The following is an 18,876-nucleotide window of genomic DNA, read 5'->3' as shown; positions in this document are numbered from 1 at the left end:
GCTAAATCCCTCCCCCACAAAAGAATAACATTGCACATTGCATACAAACAAACAAACACACGTCTAAGAGAAGACTAAACGGGATCATACCGATATGCTAGTTTTTGACATACAGTACATACAGAGAAATCGGAAGGGTGTGTGAGAGCGAGAACACTAGAACCTCACTTGCAGTTTGGAATGGTACATTCCAGGGGAGACTTTTACTCCTTTATTCTGCTAAAAGTATGAAGTGTCCAGGGATGGTAATTTTCGTAAACATTGGACGACTGCAAGAGACTCTAGAGTTCCCCCTGGGGTGACACTTGGGCCACTCAACATTTTCCAAGGGGATTCTAAATCATTCTAATCGCAATGACCGGAGAGGGTGGCCTACAATCACCCACGGAATGCAATGAAGTCAGGTAAAGATTCTGATCTGTTACACTATGGAGAAAGGGGATCTAAGCCTGCCTTGCTGTAACTGCAAAGTTGGATTCTAGTTTCACCTTCCTCCTAAAGAAGTCACCCACACCCAGGACTTTCACTAGCGGTGGAGACGGAGGCCAGGGGTGGCTGTCTGGGGAGCACGTGGCTGGCTACAGAGAGCAAAGGGCAAAGGCAGGCGAATATCATGTGAGGAGCAACTGCCCAACCGTGGCCGATGCATTAGTCGGTAAACAGCGCAGGCCTTGTGCAAACTGTTTGCTTGCATCCCACGGAGACTCTTACTGAGAATGGGGTGACTTGAAGAACTCACACGTGCACACCCCATCTTTCCCTGCCAACTCCCCCTTCTCTGATCTCACTTCCTCCTGCGGGCGGGGCGCCGAGAACCCGGATAAAAAAGTAAAGCGGGGATTAGTGGGAGAAGAGGAGGAGGAGCTTTGCAGCATCTTCGAGCTTGCCGTGGTGCTTTGAGCATGGCCACCAGCTTCCCTAAGCCAGAGGAGAAGATTCTCCAGGGCCTGCGAGATACAGCCAACTGCCTTCGGATTCACTCTATTCGCGCTACCTGCGCTTCAAACTCTGGGTAATCGACCGAGGGGATACGCATTCTTTCCCGTTTCTGGAGAATGGGCTCGCAAGGATCCCGTTGGGGGCTACATGCAGTGAGGAGGGCAGGGGGACGTCTGCTGTTGCCATCGCCGCGTTATCCCTTCGTACAAATATAGTGCGTTCCTTTCTTGAGAAAGAGGCGTGAGAGTGTCGCGCGGGGAAAAAAAACTCTCCACCGCGCCCCCTTGTCTTAGATCGTTCTTCTTTACAGAACCTCATTCGCCTCTGTTTTTGTAGTCTGACTTTGCCTCCGGAGCAGCTTTCTACGGGGGCGGGGCGGCTTTAAGAGGCCTCGGTCATCCACGATCTCCTGACCCCTGGTAGGAGGGAGTGTATAAGCTGCTCTGGCTAGTTGTGGGAAATGTCAGTTCCTCGGTGAAGGTGGTTTGGGAGGCCTTTTATTCATTCCTTAGTGGCTTCCCATTAACTCTGGATTCTGAGAGGCCCCTCCTGGATTGATGCTATGACCTGAGTTAGATGGGTTGCTCTCCTGGCTATCTCTGGTGTGTGTGCACCCCTATGCTTATGTGGGCCCCTGCTATTAATACAGTACTTTGCTACCCTTTGCCTTCTGTCTCCTGCAGCCACCCGACATCATGCTGCAGTGCTGCAGAGATTATGTCTGTGCTGTTTTTTCACACCATGCGCTACAAGCCGAGTGACCCGGGCCACCCCAGCAATGACCGCTTTGTGCTCTCCAAGGTGAGGGTTGTCTGTAGTGCTAGCCTTATGTATGTGAAGGACAGAGCTGGATGGGAACCCCCTTTTAGTCTGATGAGATGTGAGCTTTTAAATCTCTTCAGATGCTATTCCACTATACACCTGAGAGTTCAGGTTGGCTCCCCACATTTGCGTTAACAGGATGGTACTGTTCTCATGTAGCACCCACACTCCACTTGTGGAGTTTATGTATTGCACCTACAAACCAGCCAGACTGTATTCTGCTTCCTGGTATTGTGATAACTATTTTATTTCCCCTGACAGGGCCATGCTGCACCTGTGCTCTACGCTGCATGGGCTGAGGCAGGCTACATCAAGGAATCAGAGCTGCCAAAATTGAGAAAAATAGACTGTGACTTGGAGGGCCACCCAACCCCTGTAAGTGCTTTTCGGGAGGAAGTAGTGCTGCTGATTCCCTTTTGTGGTCTGTGCAGTACAATAGGTTTCTGTTGCTTGCTCTTGATAAACAACTGAAGTTCATAAAGCTAGGGAGGATACAAGCTGTGGTGGAACGTTTGCATTTCTCTTCTAAGTGACCTTGGATCAGGAATGCAGGGACATAGTCTGCACATGAATTGGGCCTTGTCTAGTTTGCTGTCTTTGTAGGCTGATCTGTGTTTTGTAAAAACAGGGCTGAGATTACAGAGTTAGTGGCCCTGTACGAAGGGGGAACTGTGCAGTGTGTATGGCCAGGAAAATGCATTCCTCCAGTTGCAAGTGGTGGTGTGATGATAAATGGGATTTATCCAGATCTGGTAAGGGACAGATCTCATGGGACTAAGCTGCGTGGGAGGGCCCTCAAATAATGGCTTTCATTCTGTGTTCCTTACACTGCTTTTTCTCTTGGCTTAACAGAGGCTGCCTTTTGTGGATGTGGCTACTGGTTCATTGGGACAGGGCCTGGGAGCTGCCTGTGGAATGGCCTACACAGGCAAATACTTTGACAAGGCCAGGTGAGCAAGTTGTGGCAGATCTGGAGAGACTGACATAATTAAGTCTGTTGTATGGGAAGCCTCTTGTCTCTCTCAATGGGCCCTTGTGGGAAGTTCAGTAGTGGAAAGGGGAAGATAAATAATATGTTGTGTGGGAGAGTCCCGTCATTCCTGCCCCTTTACTTCACCCTGAAGAATCTTCTTGTTTCCCAGCTACCGAGTATATTGTCTGTTGGGTGATGGTGAGTCTTCAGAGGGTTCTGTGTGGGAAGCTCTAGCATTTGGATCACTCTACAAGTTGGACAACCTGGTAGCCATCTTTGATGTCAACCGACTGGGGCAAAGTGAGGCAGCACCACTGCATCATGACATGGATACTTACCGCAAGCGCTGTGAAGCCTTTGGGTAAGTACTGTTCATTGCTTTTGTCCTTATTTTTGTGCAAGGATCCTGCTTCTTGCACTATTTCTTATCTTGTTAGGTGGAATACCTATGTTGTGGATGGTCATGATGTAGAGACTCTGTGCCGGGCTCTGTGGCAAGCAAGCCAGGTGAAGGGGAAGCCCACAGCCATCGTGGCCAAGACTTTCAAAGGGCGAGGAATCCCAGGTGAACACAGCGTCTTTGGCTTGGGGAGTATTGGTGTTGGGGGATGATAAAGGAAACTATTTACAACCTTCCTTCTGGTCACTGGGATAGTACCTAGTAAGTTGTTTTCTGTCACAGATGTGGAGAATGCTGACAATTGGCATGGAAAGCCCATCCCTAAAGACAAAGTGGAGTCTGTCATCAACACAATTCAGAGCCAGATTCAGACTAATAAAGTATTATCTGTGCAATCACCAGCTGAGGATGTGCCACAGATCAACATAACGGATATCAAGATGCCTTCCCCACCTGCCTATAAAATTGGGGAAAAGGTACTACTGCATGTATAGGACACCCTGTCTTGATTCTTTCAGAACTGGCAATTGGTTCACATTATCTGCTTCTGCCCTAAATATATAGAGGCATCTTGTTTGTGATGTTCAGCACAACTTCATACATGTTTATGCAGAAGTGAGTACCATTGTGTTCAATAGGGCCTACTCTCAGATAAGCCTGGACAGGATTGCAGCACTGGTCAGATAATCTTTGTGACTGCTTGTGCAGATACTTGAACATCCCAGGTTTCATATCTGTTTACTTTTAATAAAAGGTTTAAAGCTTTCAGTTTGTTTCCATAGTATGAAGAAGCATTTGCTATTGAAAGTTTGTGGGATTTTAAAAGTTACATATGTCTCCCTAATCTATCATTCTGTGTCTGCCTTCATGTTCATAGGCCATCCCTTTCTTCATGCCATAATCCCAATTTGATGATTTAAAAAAACACACACACCACTTTTTCTCTATCCTCACTCCCTTAAGTATAACAATTTAGGTAAAAGCTGGGACTTGCTTCTGGCATGTATCCTGAACTGCTACTTGTGCCTTTTCACCGCAATAATTGAAAATAACAAAGAAAATTTGAGAATCTCCAGCAGAGTGAGTGTATATGGAAGCATGGGAGATCTAAAAAAACTAACAAACCCCAGCAAACCTCCAACGAAGTGTGATTTGTACCTGTTGGAATAGATGTATCCCATTGCCTTGGTGGCACATTACAAATGCCTTGCAGTGGACTGTATAGTGACTTTCTTCTTTTCAGCTGGCTACCCGCAAAGCCTATGGTTTAGCCCTGGTAAAGTTGGGAAATGCCAACAGTCATGTCGTGGCTTTGGATGGTGACACCAAGAACTCCACTTTTGCTGAGCTCTTCAAGCAAGCCCATCCTGAACGCTATATTGAGTGTTACATTGCTGAACAGAACATGGTGAGTCTCAAACTGGGAAATGGAGGAGTGGGTCTCTAGTGAAATAAGACTTGTGATGACACCTTCTCTTTTGCTGCAGGTCAGTGTGGCTCTGGGCTGTGCTGCTAGGAATCGCACTGTTGCATTTGCCAGCACTTTTGCTGCCTTCTTCACCCGGGCATTTGACCACATCCGGATGGGTGCCATCTCGCAGACAAACATTAACCTTTGTGGTTCCCACAGTGGGGTTTCTATTGGTATGTACAGTCTAATGTGTGAGACATTTTCCATTTGGTTACATAGCTTACAGTTATGGATGATGCTTAAGAGAGCCATACATTAGCCAGAGCAGCATAGCTAAGGATGTGCAATACATGAGCTAGGTAAAAAATAACTCAAGTGGGGACCACTTTGGCAAAAGATCTTCAGTGTGAGAGCCACTTCTCACTGTGCTGACCTCAGCACAGTAATGTACTTTTTTCAGCATTGGGAGGACTCTTTAAGAGAGACGGAGCCCTCTCAAGTACTCTGGGTGGGAAGGGCTACACTTCCCAGCACTCCATGCCCACCTTCCAAGATGGTGCAGGAGCTCAAGAGCGGTCCATTTCCCTTAAAGGAATCCCTTAGCACTAGGCAAAGTGCTTCATTGCATGGTGAGAGTGGTCATCTCTGCATGGTGCCAGGGGACTGCAGAATATTTAGCTTCAGACAAAGCTTCATCCAGGCCCAATAAACACTTAGTCAGGGAGCTGTACTTAAGATGGAGCCTCCACTGACCCCCAGGCCTTACTGTGAAGAACCCTGCGCTAGATGTTGGTATCTTCTGTTCAGCTTTGGAGAAGCAAGAATATGATGAATCTAGAAATCCTGGCACTGATCCATGTGTGTGTTGTGCCTTGTATCCCTTTCTCATTTTTGGTCATCTGTTCAGGCCACCAGATGACTCCTGGGGGTACTAAAGTAGCCAGTCCTGTCACTGAGACCTATTGTCAAAGGTGCTCTTGAAAGAAGGATGTTGATGCAGATGACCTGATTATTTTTCTGGGATTTCTAAAGTACCAACTTGAACACCCACATGCTAAACCTGGGTGGAGTGTGGCACCAAGCTAGAGGCTTGAATTTGACAGTGTGAGACAAACCTTGTGAGACAAACCTTGTGTAGGCATTCCACTCTGTTGCACAATTTACATGGTATATTGCCTTCAGAATACTGAGATCAATAGTTCTACTTATGAATCCATGCCATAAATACAGAATGCCTGGGTTTCTCTCGTATGGTAGATGAGTTATACAGTTTGATCTTCTGTCTTGTGCTTCCTCCCCAGGTGAGGATGGGCCCTCTCAGATGGCCTTGGAAGACCTAGCCATGTTCAGAGCTGTTCCAGGCTGCACAGTGTTCTACCCAAGTGATGCAGTCTCCACTGAACATGCCGTCTTTTTAGCTGCAAACACCAAGGTATGTGGACAATGAGCAACTTCTGTTTTCTGGGCCTTGATTGCATCCCTACCTAGTAAAGTATATACTCAAGAGGGCACGTTGGAGCTAAGAACCACAATCCTGGGACAATTCTTGCTGCTAGCATCCTCTTGCAAGTAGTTGCATGGGTGCTCTGTAAGGCTCATGAAGGCACATTGTATAAAGCTGACAAAGGATTCATCAGCTGCTAGGAGGACAGAGGAGTCTGATCTACATGCATGCCTCCAACGTGTTGCTGCTTGGAAGACTTTGCTTTGCATTATTGTCTGCTATGGACCCTAATGTATGACCTTTTGTGCCCTAGAATGTTTGTTGGGAGATTTTGGTGTCTGTCATCCTCTGAAATGTGGTGATCTTTGCTCTTCAGGGGATTTGCTTCATTCGAACCAGCCGCCCAGAAACTCCTATCTTGTATTCCCAGGAAGAAAAATTCAAGATTGGCCATGCCAAGGTAAATGACATTAGGAGAATGAGAGGTAAAATATCACAGAAGAAGAAGAAGAAGTTGAGCCCTCTGGAACTAGAAGGATATGATTCCTGCTAACTGGGCATAGAGGCACCTTTAAAGAATATATTATACTTTGCAAGGGGGAAAGTAACTGTTCCTATTCAACCTAGTAGTGTTGCCTGTCTTTTTTGTTTTGAGAAACACACCGAAGCTCTTCTCACGATCAGTGAGAAGAACTTCTGGCGGGTTTGTAGAGAGAGTGGGCTTATCCCGCTCTCCCCTCAGACATTCTTGCCTGCAACCCTGGGCAGCCAGATTGGTCGCCCACACGACTACCGGCTCCGTCAGGGAGCCAGTGGGGGCTGCAGGGATTGGGGGCCATGTGGCCCCCGGAAGTTCCAGGATGCTCCTCGTGAGCATGCGGGGCATTCTGGAGAGACCCCCAAGGCCGTGAGGGTCTACTCATGTGTTGCTGTGCGCTGCGGCAGCACACGAACAAAAAAATGAGGTCAATCGGTTAACTTCATTTAAGGGGAGAGGGAATTAGGCGGGCTGCTGCCTTGGAACCACCGGGCTCACCTGTGAGCCTGGTGGTTCCCATGATCAGTAGAAAGTGGGCTAGGCTCCCTTAGCCCACTTTCTACTGATCGTGGGAATAGCTTCACCACCTTCTCATTCCTTTTTTTTGCTATGTAAACCACGTTGAGAACTTGTCTTGAAAAGTGATATATAAATATTCTTAATATGTTTTCTGGCTCTGCTCTGTCCTCAGTGTCATAAGTACCATTATTTTACATGCAAGAGACAAAACCTTAATGCCAGGAACAAAACCTTAATGTCAGTTGTTCTGAACCAGAATGAAGAGGCTGTATTTGCTGTTGAACTACAATTCACAACCTAAAAGGAAGTGTACTTTCCTCTAAGCAAGTTCTTTAGAATGAATTAATAACTTAAACCTTAAAATTAGCAAGTAGCTTGGGTTGGATTTATGTCACTTAAGATGCATCCACTGGGAGCTGCAGGATCTCTTTCCCTCCCCCGCTTCACAACCTATTTGACTGGCTAGCAAACTGATTGAATGCTGATTTGGTTGCCGTTGGTTGGTGCTTTTTTTGGTTGGTTGGTTTGCTTTGGCCCATTCTCAATAGTCATGTGCTATTCTTTCCCCTTAAGCACCACCTTAGTCCAGTTAATGTACATGATCTCCCTTTTAGGAGAAGGAGCAATTGCTTAGGGGATGATGAGGAAGTGTCCTAGTGATCTCATTGGTTTTCCGCTAGTTGGCACCATGCACAGCAGCTTCTGCTGCAAGTAAAAGGGACAGATTTCTTCTGAATTCTGTCTGTGGCAGAAGATTAAACAACTAACTTAAACATGGAAGTATACTTCCACAGTGGATTCACAAGTTAAAATTATGTACAAATACAACGAAAATTTATATACCGCTTTTCAAAAAAAGTTCCGAAAGCGGATTAAATAGATTTAAGAAACCTAAGAAAGACACCAGCAACGTGGAGGGATGCTGTGCTGGGGATGGGTAGGGCCAGATAGGGTTGCCCAAGCCTGGGTAGGGCTGCTTGTGTGAACAGCCTCACCGTGTAGTGGAAGGCATTTTGGGATTTGCTGGGCCAGACTTAAAGGCCTTCATAGGTAGTAGTAATCTTGCATTCTAGAACCAAGACATAACACAAATCTGTCTTGTTGGCTGAAGCTCAAAAACTCAGACTTCTTGTTGGCTGTCACCACATCTTGTGGCAGAGAATTCCACAAGTTGATGATGCGTTGTGTGAAAAAGTACTTCCGTTTGCTGGTCCTAGAGTTCCTGGCAATCAATTTCATGGGGTGACCCCTGGTTCTAGAGTTGTGTGAGAGGGAAAAGAATCTCTCTCTCTCCACTTTCTTCACACCATGCTTGAATTTATAGACCTCTGTCATGTCTCCCCGCAGTCGTCTTCCCCCCCCCCCTTAAACTAGAAAGTCCCAGGTGTTTGTAGTCTTGCCTCATAAGAAAGGTACTCTAGGCCCCTGATAATCTTGGTTGCCCTCTTCTGCACCTTTTCCAGTTCCACAATGTCCTTTTTTAGATGTGGTGACCAGAATTGTATACAGTACTCCAGGTGTGGCTGCATTTGAAGCACAGTATTTGAAGCATTGAGTAATACATGTGACTACCGCTAGGTGGCAGAGATTGACATGACTTGACTATATAGCTATGAAACAGCATGGATTTGTCAAGAATAAATCCTACCCCACTAGGCCTATCTCTGCTTTTGGTTGGGTTACTAGCTTAGTGGCTTGTGGGAATGTTGTGGACATATTGATTTCAGCAAAGCACTTGACAAGGTTCCCCATGATAGTTGGTTAGGAAACTCGGTCCAGTGTGGCCTATATGATGATACTGTCAGGTGGAGTTGAGCTTATTGGAGAACCATACCCTGAGTTCTTCTCAATCAAGAGTGAGGTTTCAAGTAGGGTGTTGCAGGCCTCTGCCCTAAGCTTGGTACTCTTCAGTATTTTTGTCAATGTCTTAAATGAAGGGGTGGAGGGAATCCTCATCAGATTTGCAGATGATACAAAACTGGGAAGGATAGCTAACACCTTGGAAGACTGGAATAAAATTCAAAAAAATCTTGATAGAATAGAAAACTTGGCTGAACCTAACAAAATAGAATTGAACAGAGTTAAATGCAAAGTTCTGAATATAGCAAACCCCCCAAAACAAAACAAGTACACAGGTGTAGGATTGGGGGGCAGGTACATGTGATGGATCCTGGGACTGCAGTCTTTTTCACAAATTGAGCAAGAATCAGCAGTGTGATGCAGCTTTCTACCACTGCCCCACCAACAGCTAATATGATTTTCAGGCTGTATTAATAGAACTATAGTTTCCAGGTCACAATAAAGAGCAGAATAAAAGCGGAATCATTACTAGTCAGACCTCATCTGTAGTGCTGTCCAGTTTAAGATAGATCTAGGCTTATAGGAATTAGTTCAGAGGAGAGCAACTAAGATGGTTAAGCATCTGGAAAATAAAGCTCTATAAGAAAAGGATGAACGAACTGGGCATGTTTAGCCTGAAGAAAAGGAAAACCCAGTAACACTCTTCAAATACCTGAAGGGCTGTTTCATAGAAGAGGGCAAAAGACTTGCCCTCTGCTGTCCCAGAAGGCAGGACTAAATCTGCAAGCTTAAATTACAGGGGAGTAGATTTCAGCTGAACATTAGGAGAAACTTCTTAATGGTAAGAGAGTAATATCCTGGGATGGGTGGACTCTCTTTCACTTGATAGCCATGTTAGGGATGCTCTAGCTCTGGATTTCATGCTTTGAGCAGGGGATTGGATTAGATGGCCTACAAGGCTCCCTCCAACTCCTTTTCTGTTCTTTCTAGGTAGAGCAGAGGTGATGGTACAACCATAGGACCTTCCCTAATAAGGTCTTTCATTGGTAGATATAAAACATAGGATTTTCTGTGCCTAGCTCCACAGAAAAATGAGAGTTTATGTTCAGGCAGATGCTGAAGTGGATGCAGTCTGAAGAGAGCTATTGGTTAAGTGGCTTGGAAGAAAGCAGATTTAATAGATGCAAGCAAGATTATATTTAAGTAAACATTCTGCTTTCTTAAATGCTGGCTTAGCCTGCAGTGCACATTCCTAAATGCAGCAAGTAAAATTGGGAAGAATCTATGACTTGGTGCTGTGGTTGTAAATGTGTTGGTGTGTTTTGCTTGTGAACTGTGCACAGGCCTGTAGCTGAACATGAATTGAGTAGGAACTGCCATATAAGAAGGAAGTCCTGATGGGGCTGTAGGCAGAGTTTGATCTTGAGCAGGTGTCTTCACTCTGGGCTCTGCTAGGGTGTGTGTGTGGCTTTGCTTTGCTTTCTAAGTGAATGGCTTTAGCCTGAATATTTTCTGTCTCCTAGCCATCTTCTTACGGAGTGCCTCTTGCCTCTCTCTCTAGGTTGTACGTAAAAGTGATGCTGACAAGGTTACAGTTATTGGAGCAGGTGTCACACTCCATGAGGCCCTAGCAGCTGCTGATGAGCTGGCCAAACAAGGTAATGGAATGCTGGGATCTTGCAGGCCACCACTTGGCTGGAAGTCAGGATATTGATAGGATTCTTCTCTTTTATGTTGTTCTTTGCTCCATCTTCTCACGAGTCTTTTGCTTTCTTGTAGGCATTCATATTCGAGTAATTGACCCTTTTACAATCAAGCCCTTGGATGCTGACACCATAATCTCCAGTGCCAGGGCCACTGGGGGCCGTATCATCACTGTTGAGGATCACTACAGAGAAGGTAACCGTCCGAAGATATAGTTCATTGGACATTATTGGATGAAACAGACTATGGCTAGATGACCATGGTACTGAATGCTCATTAAGATAACCCATCTCAGTGTATTCTGGCCTATCTTGCTTTTTTAAAATAAGAAATGTTTTTTGATTCATCAGCTGTCAGTTGTGCAAGTGTGGCTATGTCATCATTGACATAGCCACATGTGAAGTGTGTGACATGGTCAGACACTTCACATGCCCAGCAATTTGTATAAAATGCAAGATGTAAAAGAAATGCAGTGTCCTCTGTAGAAGGGGGTGAGGGGAAGTATAGATCAGGAACATGCAACTGTTGTCCTGCAAGCCAAATCGGGCTCATAGTTGCCTGCTTGTTGGCTTGTCACTCAAATCTACTCCTTTCCGAAGCCAAGTAGGGGAAATGGAGTAGGAGGTTAAGAACTGGATAGCCATAGGTAGCATAGTTTGCATGTTTGCAGCCTCACTCTTCTAGAAAAGATGGTAGTGATCTGCCTTGAGACTTGACTACTGGAAAAACTAGTTTTTGATTACAGGCATAGATGCACTGTGAGGCAGTGTGACCAAAGAGCTTTCATTTTACAATCAGAGTAAATAACTGGCTTTCTTGGCTCCTCATGAGCTCTTCCTTTTGGGATCTTGGCAAGAGACAAGCCTACTTTCAGATGACTTGCACAGGAAGGGAGACTGGAAGTAGAGCAAGAGCCACATAATGCTTGAAAGGAGGGAAGTTCATGATGGTGTATGTTGCATTTACATTTCAAGACTTATTGTAAGTTAACCAGAATGACCCAAGAGTTTCAATAAGAATCCCATCTACTCTGCCTCTCTCTAGGGGGCATTGGTGAAGCAGTGGCAGCGGCTGTCTCGGGAGAACCTGGCATCTTAGTCCAGAGCCTGGCTGTGTCACGTGTGCCTCGGAGTGGAAAACCAGCGGAGCTTCTAGATCTGTTTGGGATCAGCGCAAAGAGCATCATAGCAGCTGTGAAGAGTACCTTTGCCAATTGACAGTGTAGTCTGGTTTGGAGTTGGTGGGAGGGATTACACAGCTGTGAAGTAAGAGTTTTTGAAGAGCAGAAATGGCAGCTGCTGGGTTTTCTGTGTACAAAATCCACACGTTTCCCCTTATAACTCCCAAACACACAATATTTGACTTCCTGTTTCAGTTTTGACAGAAATGCTGCTAACATTCCTTCCATGAGCTTTGACCTTATTTTTGAATGAGAGTGAACATTAAAGTACCATACAAGTCTCCCCCCTCCCCCGCCAACCTTCCCTCCATAATTAAGCCATTTTACTTATATTACACTCATATTAATTGGGACTAAAGCCTCCTGATATTTGTGGGTGGACCAAATGATGCTTGTCTTACCTCAATCTGTCAGTAACTATTGCTGTGCCTGGCTCCCAGCCTACTTGGTTTTCCTCTCTCCAGCCTGACATTCCAGGGCCATCTTGGGTAGACTTTCCTTGGGCTGTTTCCTACCCGGAGATATTGACAATGGTTAGTCTCACTAATGCTGTTGCCTAAAATTTCTGTTGTGATATTAATTCTGTTGTCTTAGTCAAAATTTGAACGTGACCAAGGTAATGTGTACTGTTTATAGGCTGTTCACAGTGTTCCTTCTAGCAAATCAATAAAAACAACAAACCCTCATTTTGCATTGTTTATGATTCATAACTCTCTTTTTAAAGTTGGTGAAGTGGGAATAGGGGCAACTACCTTGCTCCCCAGGATACACTACTAAAACACTCTTGATGATCAGCCCTCATCTCCCTTGGAAGGAAGGAAGGATAGAACTTTAGTCTGAAACTTGCAAGCAGACCTTTTACTATGTTGTAGCTGGTCTCGTTAGGTTGTGTGCAATATTTATACATATTTTAATCTGGTTTGAAGTAGAACTAAATGTTGTGCAGAATACTTCAGCCTTGTCCTGTTTGTCCCCACTCTCAATAATGTGTGGTGAAACTCGGCTGTTCCTTGACATCGTCATGCTATGTGTTTCCGTGCCTCTTCTTCTTCCCATTATTGGCCACTGCTGAAAGGGAAATGCAAGCATGATGATGTCAGGACACAGCTAAAATGGTGGTAGATGAGTGTGTGTGGTTTTCTACATAGTACAGAAGGCATAGGGATGAACTCCTACATGGGGCTGCCGTGTTTTTTGTAGTACCTACTTTTGCCTGTATTCTCAGCTGTATAGAAAGCTAGGTAATTGGCTTTAGCCATCTGCCTCAGACATATCAGCATTCAAAGAGAATGTCCTGGATTTATAAGTAAAGCATAGTCAGGGCCCTACAAATTGCTTCTTAACACAAAATTATTTAAAATAGCATTGGGGCAGAGGAGAGAACGAAACACTAAGCTTGCTAGCTGCCTAAGCAAACACTCAACCCTACCTAAACAATTTGCTAGTTTAAAAAGCTATTTGCTTCTCTCACCCTCTGGTTTTTCTTTTTTTTGTTGTTGTTGGGGAGGGGGGAGTAAATTGTAAACCAATTTAATATGTACCAGTATTAATCCTAGCCAAAATTAACACTGGCAGATTGTTTATTTTTGTATATAAATAGCAAAGGGGATGATCTCTTGGACCTGGTTCAGTTACCGCTCTTGTGGTCTTTGTTGGAAAATGCAGGACTGTAGAAGTCAGTGCATGGCAGACATGCATGCACAGGAACACTAGCATACTGTGGGGATATTCACAGGCGCAGGCAAAACCGGGCTCAGGAGGCCTGGTTTTGCTGGTGCATATGAACTGCCGTGAGCCGCTTGGTTCCCACTGGTGGTGCGGCAGCAAACCCACTTAGGGAGCCTGCTGCTTAGCTGGGTTTTGGGGTGTGAGGGTGCCCAGAAACAGGGCTAATTGATCATGTGTTGGGGCCATGCGAGTGCACGTGGCACCTACATGCGCGTAGCAAGTGTAGGATCCTGGGAGGATCCTTATAATGCACTGTACTCTTGCAATTCTGGGGGCTGGGAAGACACATCCCAGCCCCTGACCCATCATGTGGCTAGCAGTAGCTGGCAGTTGTCTGTCTGTGTAATCCACCGCCCCGCAACAAAAAAGATCATCTGTGGGAGAGGTAAGCATTTCAAGGCTTCCTCCCCTTGCCCCTTTGAGCCCTTTCTTCTGATTGTGAAAAAGGGCTCAGATGCAGAAAATCCAACAAACATATGGGGATCTATCTTTGGTAGTATTCTCTTGGCCTTTAACCTGTGCAAACTTATCTATTTATTTTATTTATTACATACATACAAATAAAAAATTGTATATAATCATGCAAACGTCTCATGATGGTTTACAAATAAATAAACTTGGGGGCTGCAGTAGTTCTTTTGATCCTGTATGGGTTAGAAGTGGATGAGATTGGTATCCTGAGTACTCTACTTAACTGTAGGTTTTCCCCCCATTAAAAAGAACACTGGCTAGTTATACAATGGAAAGCAGCACAAGATCACAGGCTTAAACTGCAACCTAATTGAAACAGAATTTACAGCCTAATCCTATGGATGTTTACTTAAAAGTAAATACCACAGAGTTCCCTGGGAATTTGGGAAAAACAAGTTATTTGGGGAGATTTATAATCTGCTTTCCCAGTCCTTTTGTTGTTGTTTTTGCCTAGGGGCTTCAGTTTAGAATAATGGCAATGGAATGGAATGGGAGGAGAGCTGGTCTTGTGATGGCAAGCATGAATTAATTGTCCCCTTTGCTAAGTCAGGTTCACCTGGGTTTGCATTTGAATGGGAGGCATGTGTGACCACTGTTTAAGATATTCCCTTTAGGGGATTGGGCTGCTTTGGGAAGTGTACATGCATGCTTCCATGCAGAAGGTCTCAGATTCCCTCCCTGGCATCTCCAAGAAAGGGCTGAGAGAGACTCCTGCCTGCAACCTTGGCTGCCAGTCTGGGTAGACAGTACAGAGCTGATTGGACCAATGGTATGACTTGGAACAAGGCCCTTTTCTATGTTCCTATGAAGGGCAGGTGTTTAAGGTGTTCCTATGAAGGGCAGGTGTTCCTTCTCCCTGCTCCCCCCACCAGTGTTCCCTCTAACAGGGATTCCCAGATGCTGTTGACTACAACTCCCAGAATCCCTAGCTGCAGTGGCTTTTGCTTGGGGAGTATGGGAGTTGTAGTCAATAACATCTGGAAATCCCTGTTAGAGGGAACACTGCCCCTCTGAGTGCTATTAGTCTCACTGGGGGAAAATAGATCGCAGCACGTGTGTGTGTTCTGAGTTAAAAAGAACACGTTTTGGTGTGTGCAGGTAATGGTAATTTAGATCTCTGCCATTTTCCAGGAGGAAATGGATTAACACCATTGGTCCAGTCAAAATTGGAACTTCCTGTGACTGCCTTAAAGTAAAGACAACATGAGATCCAATCATAGATCTCATGTATCACAGCCGAGAGGCTTTGTGCCTGCTCTATGATCTATGTGAGAAAGCTTATTCTTTTTCATTTTGCTTGGACATTTTTACAAGATGCAGACCCTCTGATTAATCTCTTGTTTGACTAGTGGCAACTAACATGTAAGCTCCCGATCTTGTTGTGGTTGCAGATCCTCTTGAAGCTCAGTACAACAATGTAGAACCTGAAGAATTTGAACCTGTCCACATCTGAAAAGCTGAAAGAAAGAGTAAGGTTTTTCTCCTCCCCAAAAACTGTCCCCTGCACAATATAAAATTTAACAGGTTTAAAGATTTTGTGTTTTAAGCATCGAAGAAGCCTTGCCATACCTTAACATTAAATTGGTCTCTTTCATTTCTTTATTTTACATTTATATCCCACTCTTCCTCTAAGGAGCCCAGAGTAGTATACATGTTATGTTTATCCTCACAACAACCCTGTGAGGTAGGTTAGGCTGAGAGAGATGTGACTGGCCCAGAGTCACCCAGTGAGTTTCATGGCTGAATGGGAATTTGAACATCGGTCTACCAGGTCCTATTCCAACACTCTAACCACTACACCACACTGGCTCTACATAGTTACTCAAAAGTAAGGCCTATTGAACTCACTGGGCCTTACTCCCAGGCACGTTTGCATAGTATTGCAGCCTTAAACCCTATTCCAGAGAAAGTTAATCAAAAGGTCCTACTGAAATCAGTGTGATTTGAGTTAGACATTGAGCCAGGTCTCACGATCAGTGAGACCCACTTTGTGAAGGTAAGCGGGGCGAGCGGGCTAAGCCTGCACTCCCCACAGATGAGCAGGGTGGGAGCCCTGGGCGGCCGGGTCGGTTGCCCACATGACTGCCAGCTCCGTGACGGAGATGGCGAGGGCTGGGAGGATTGGGGGCCTCATGGCCCCCGGAAGTTCCAGTATGCCCTGCACAAGCGCGCAGGGCATACTGGAGAGACCCCCAAGCCGGGAGGCTGCTTTTCAGCCTCTTGCCAGGGGTCTACTCATGAGTAGCTGCGGCATGGAGCCGCGCCACAGCTAGTCACGATTGCTTAAACCGGGTTTGCTGAGCACTCCGCTCCGCAAACCCAGTTTAAGCACCGAGCTATAGAAGTAGGTGACCCGCTTGCGAACCACCGGGCTCGCAGCCAAGCCTGGTGGTTCACACGATGGGAGAAAATCTTTTCTCCCATTGTGTGAATAGCCTCATTATTTTAGCACACTGATGTGGGACTGCAGCAGGAATAGCTTTCTCAACATTGGGATCTAAGTTTTATTTGTAGTGCCACAAACATATTTTTCTCCTGTTAAGAGTCTAGAGGAAGTGAGTTTTGTTAAGAAGCACTGCTTTGCAGCAGATGACTCCTTAATTGCCAGTAATATTTCTTGGAACAAATTAAGGAAAATTTATTTACGCAAAAACAAACCAGAAGGTGGTAGAAATCGTTCTTTAAAATGGTAAAAAAAGAAAATGGTAGTCCACTCCCTACAGAAAAAAAACCTCATTTCTATTCTCTCAGCTAGAATAACACCACCACCTTTGAGGTAAGCAGCCAGCCTATTACTCTAGCCATCCATCAGGCTGCATACTTATGTCTGTGTACTTTGGAATTTAAGTAAGTGTGTTCAAGAACAAGCTGACAGATAGAAGTGGACAAGCTAACAGAGTTTTTTTTAATGGTCAATTTCAAACCGAATCCAGATATCTGAAGAAGCACTTTTTCTGAAACCTGCCAACAAACTAAGATGATCTTTGGAGGTACATCTTTAGGTGTCCCCACCATCAGAAGCTAAGTGCCAATTGGAAAGAGGTTGTTCTTGGTTATGGTGCCCCACCTTAGGAATGCTCTTCCCAGGAAGGTTTGCCTTTCCAGACTTTTAAAAATGATGGAACATAGGAAGCTGCCATATACTGAGTCAGACCATAGGTCCATGAAGCTCAGTATTGTCTTTACAGACTGGCAGCGGCTTCTCCAAGGCTGCAGGCAGGAATTTCTCTCAGCCCTGTCATGGAGATGCCAGGGTGGGAACTTGAAACCTTCTGCTCTTCCCAGAAGACCCTGCTTAGCTAAGGGGACAAGTTGTGCTTGTTACCACAAGACCAGCTCTCCTCTCCTTGTTGATCTAGATTTCATTCTGCTGCTGTGGTTTTATGCTTTTGCTCTGCCCTGCTGCTTTTTACATGTCTGTTTTAATAGTGTATTTCAATGATTTATTGTTTTAATCTGTTAGCTGCCCTGGGAGTAATACTGAATGCCAGCATATAAATCTAACAATAATTAAATGTGTAAACATCTGCAAGACTGCCGTAGTTATAAGACTAGCAAGCTTGTGTTTCAAATGCTCATACTGTCAGTGTTTCCATAAAACAACCAGCCTTCGATGTATATCCTTAGTCCTCAATCCTTATTGAAAATGAACTGTCTTGCACATATGTAACTGAAACAAACATATATTCTTCATGTGTACCCTTGACTCCATTTTCTTTACTTCCTGCATTTCCCAGTGTAGGCTCCTAAAGGTAGGGGGCCCATATTTTGTCTGTAAAGGGCAATGCATATTGCTGACAAAGAGTAACCACTCTTTGGGTAACCAGTGGTTACTGGTTACATTAAGTGGTTACTAACCACTTAATGTAGGACCAGCTCTGCAATGCATTACAGTTAAAGTGGACCACTTCATGCAGTGGATCTTGGGGCATTTGTCACACTTGCTTAGTCACTTGTAAACAAACTTGCTTAATATCCTTACCCGTATATAGATTGAGTACTAATTGGCAATCCTTACACTTGCTCTCCTCAAACGGATATAAAGGAAGCAGGGGCCAATTTAAATGGAAAGCAAAGGAAGAGATCTGAAATGGGATTATGAGTAGGTGTGTGATGCTAGTAGAGGAAAAAAGGAAGGAGGGAGGGGTGTCATTTGGTCCTTTTCTGCAGACACTGATTGATTCAGTGTTGACTCTTAGCGACCACATAGATAGATTCTCTCCAGGATGATCTGTCTTCAACTTGGCTTTAAGGTCTTGGGCTAGCTCTGATTAATAGTTTATGCTTCAATAAATATGTTAGTGCATTTAAGGTTCTTCGTTTTGGCTGTAAACCACCTTGGAATTGTTTTAATGAAAGGCGGTATATAAATTTAACAATAAATGAAATGGCTACCCTTCTGGAAAATGTACGATTAATAGCACTGTATAAATTAGCAGTGCTAATAAGAAGTCACCATAAATGACCATTTTGGTGTGCGTTGGAGAGAATACCTCCACCCACCCTGTCAGGCACTGGGTGGGGAGAGAGTCCTCCGAGTGAGAGTGCCTGATTCATGTCGAGTGACAGGCGCTGCGTGGCTCTTTTGTCATTTCACCAGCCACCTTGGAGAAAGTCATAAGGACTTCCACTTTTGAAGATACTAGACCTATTCACTTTAATGCGACTGTCTTTTTCTCTGCAGGGACCATAAACATAATATTATAATATTTTCTCGGATTCCAAGCCGCCCCTCACCTCGCACAGATTTTGTAGGGCGGGAGCATCAGGGTGTTTTCCAACCCAGTCGCAAATGTGTATCTGTGGAGGCTGGGTTCTCATTGGATTGTACACATGTCAGTCAATTTATATCCCAGTCCTCTGCCGTTGACCGTTAGAAAGGGGAGGTACGAGGAAGACAGTCAGGAGGCGGGGCCTCAAGGGAAGGGGCGGAACCATGGCCTTCCG

At 45.0% G+C, this 18,876-nt stretch overlaps 2 protein-coding genes across 5 annotated transcripts in view; one reads left to right on the top strand and one right to left on the bottom strand.

The window, feature by feature from the left end:
• The window catches only part of TEX28 (testis expressed 28), a 37,503-nt gene extending 18,807 nt beyond the window's left edge, over positions 1–18,696 (bottom strand). Inside the window, exons 1-2 of one of the 3 annotated variants that reach the window (XM_053291212.1) lie at positions 18,667–18,696; positions 12,132–12,241 (exon numbers count right to left, since the gene is read on the bottom strand). The gene's annotated coding sequence lies outside the window, so the exon portion shown is untranslated. Of the gene's footprint in view, positions 1–12,131; positions 12,427–15,289; positions 15,311–18,666 lie in introns of those variants that run through there. The other 2 variants (XM_053291213.1, XM_053291214.1) reach the window with 2 other exon arrangements.
• TKTL1 (transketolase like 1) lies at positions 638–12,416 on the top strand. 2 transcript variants are annotated; one of them, XM_053291210.1, is made up of 14 exons: positions 638–1,012; positions 1,623–1,740; positions 2,023–2,136; positions 2,614–2,711; positions 2,904–3,095; positions 3,172–3,299; positions 3,417–3,610; positions 4,378–4,542; positions 4,622–4,778; positions 5,847–5,977; positions 6,366–6,449; positions 10,408–10,504; positions 10,626–10,745; positions 11,595–12,416. In XM_053291210.1, the coding sequence occupies exons 1-14, from the start codon at positions 903–905 to the stop codon at positions 11,765–11,767; spliced, it is 1,881 nt and encodes a 626-aa protein (XP_053147185.1). In that variant the 5' UTR covers positions 638–902; the 3' UTR covers positions 11,768–12,416. The 2 variants fall into 2 exon arrangements, with proteins under 2 accessions (XP_053147185.1, XP_053147186.1); XM_053291211.1 differs by lacking the exon at positions 638–1,012 and adding an exon at positions 1,175–1,358.
• Positions 18,697–18,876: the final 180 nt, after the last annotated feature.

The sequence above is a fragment of the Hemicordylus capensis genome, chromosome 2 (genome assembly GCF_027244095.1).
Source record: "Hemicordylus capensis ecotype Gifberg chromosome 2, rHemCap1.1.pri, whole genome shotgun sequence".
Lineage (NCBI taxonomy): Eukaryota > Metazoa > Chordata > Lepidosauria > Squamata > Cordylidae > Hemicordylus > Hemicordylus capensis.
This window is presented reverse-complemented; position numbering and strand designations above follow the sequence as displayed.

What these genes read in the sequence shown, in the direction of transcription:
- TKTL1 (XM_053291210.1), top strand. Translation starts at nt 903, where the DNA reads ATGGCCACCAGCTTCCCTAAGCCAGAGGAGAAGATTCTCCAGGGCCTG. An exon ending in ACCGCTTTGTGCTCTCCAAG is followed by an intron (nt 1,741 to 2,022) that starts GTGAGGGTTGTC and finishes TTCCCCTGACAG; the next exon opens with GGCCATGCTGCACCTGTGCT. An exon ending in ACATTGCTGAACAGAACATG is followed by an intron (nt 4,543 to 4,621) that starts GTGAGTCTCAAA and finishes CTTTTGCTGCAG; the next exon opens with GTCAGTGTGGCTCTGGGCTG.